Source organism: Lepisma saccharinum, chromosome 25, assembly GCF_977018435.1.
Source record: "Lepisma saccharinum chromosome 25, izLepSacc3.1, whole genome shotgun sequence".
Classification (NCBI taxonomy): Eukaryota; Metazoa; Arthropoda; class Insecta; order Zygentoma; family Lepismatidae; genus Lepisma; species Lepisma saccharinum.
The window spans coordinates 34,517,922-34,519,598 of NC_139253.1; the positions used below are offsets into that span (position 1 = coordinate 34,517,922).

General features: G+C 46.3%; 1 protein-coding gene across 1 annotated transcript; it reads left to right on the plus strand.

Annotated features, from left to right (window-relative positions):
• The first annotated feature begins 240 nt into the window (after positions 1-240).
• On the plus strand, positions 241-843 carry LOC145978738 (uncharacterized). The gene has a single exon (XM_083111546.1). The coding sequence runs from the start codon at positions 241-243 to the stop codon at positions 841-843; it is 603 nt and encodes a 200-aa protein (XP_082967672.1).
• Positions 844-1,677: the final 834 nt, after the last annotated feature.

Genomic DNA, 1,677 nt, shown 5'->3' on the forward strand with positions numbered 1-1,677 from the left:
GTGAATATCCTCCTGTTGTATGGACAACGAAAGCGTTTTGTTTTATGCGGCGCATATTGATACACTTGCAGGTTTAATTTCTGCAAATATGCTATATAAGTAAACAAACTGCCGGAGTATTGAGGTGAGTTTACGTAAGGACGGATTTCTATTAACTGAAGCTTCATTCAGTATCGATGGAGTAATGGGAGTATATTTAAAATACTCTATGTGATCAAAAATATCCGGACACCAGTCAAAATGTGTGTTGTGCATAGTAGGCCACTCTGTGGTGCCATCTACAGTGAGGTGAGGCAAGCAAGGGACCACTACAGGCAGCATAGTGCACGAGACAGCAGAATGGGTCCGTTGGAGGAACTTACAGACTTCGAACGTGGGGAAGTGATTGGGTACCACAGGAGTAACAAGTCAGTGCGCGAGATGTCCACCCTCCTAAACATCCCGAAATCCACTGTCGCCGATGTGATAGTAAAGTGGAAACATAATGGGACGTGTACAACCGCAAAACGTTCTGGCCGAGTGCCCATGTTGACAGACAGAGACCGCCGAGTGTTGAATAGGGTAGTACGAGAGAACCGGCAATCAGCGATCGCCACCATCACACAGGAATTCCAAACCAGGGCAGGATGTAATCCTAGCAGCATGACTGTAGGACGTGAGGTACGACGACTCGGTTACTATGGACGAGCGGCTGCCCATAAGACCCACATCACCCAACGAAATGCGAAGCGCCGCCTCGCATGGTGTAAGGAGAGGCGACACTGGTCATTAGAACAATGGAAATCCGTGATGTGGAGTGACGAATCGCGTTATACCATGTGGCAATGTGATGGTTGTGTGTGAGTGTGGCAAATGCCTCATGAACGACATTTATCATCCTGTGTTGTGCCGACAGTGAAATTCGGTGGAGGTGGGTTGAGAGTATGGGCATGTTTTTCCTGGAAGGGGCTTGGTCCCCTCGTTCCTTTGCATGGTACTGTCACGGCACATCATTACGTTGACATTTTACAAACGTTCATGCTGCCTACCATCGAAGAATAGTTCGTGGATGATGAACATTTGTTTCAACATGACGATGCACCCGTCCACAGTGTGGGCCATGTGGGACAGTGGTTTCAAGAGAACAACGTCCCACTTATGGCCTGGCCTTGCGCAAAGCCCCGATTTGAATCCCATTGAACATCTCTGAGATGTTTTGGAACGCTGACTTCGTGCCAGACCATGCCGACCAACATCCACTGCTCTTCTCATCTCGGCACTCCGCGAAGAATGGGCCGCCATTCCCCAAGATACCTTTCGCCACCTGATTGCCAGTATGCCTGCGAGAGTGGAGGCTGTCATCAAGGGCAAGGGTGGCTCCACACTGTATTGATTGCCAGTGCATCCGATGGAGGATGCTTCGAACTTCACGCCCTAATTCCAGTGAGTGTCCGGATATTTTTGATCACATAGAGTATGCAATGGATTTCACCGCGAAAGCTTTTATACTCCATTATCGGTAAGAACGTTAGAATAACAGATACATTATATATTGTCAAGATTTAAAATATACAGAGTGTGCAAAACGAACAGAATACAGATGAACGGAGAGAACTTTTTGGTATTAAACACACGAATGGATAATATATTAAAAACATTAACATAAGATATATGCTTGAAAATATGTAAATTATAGGT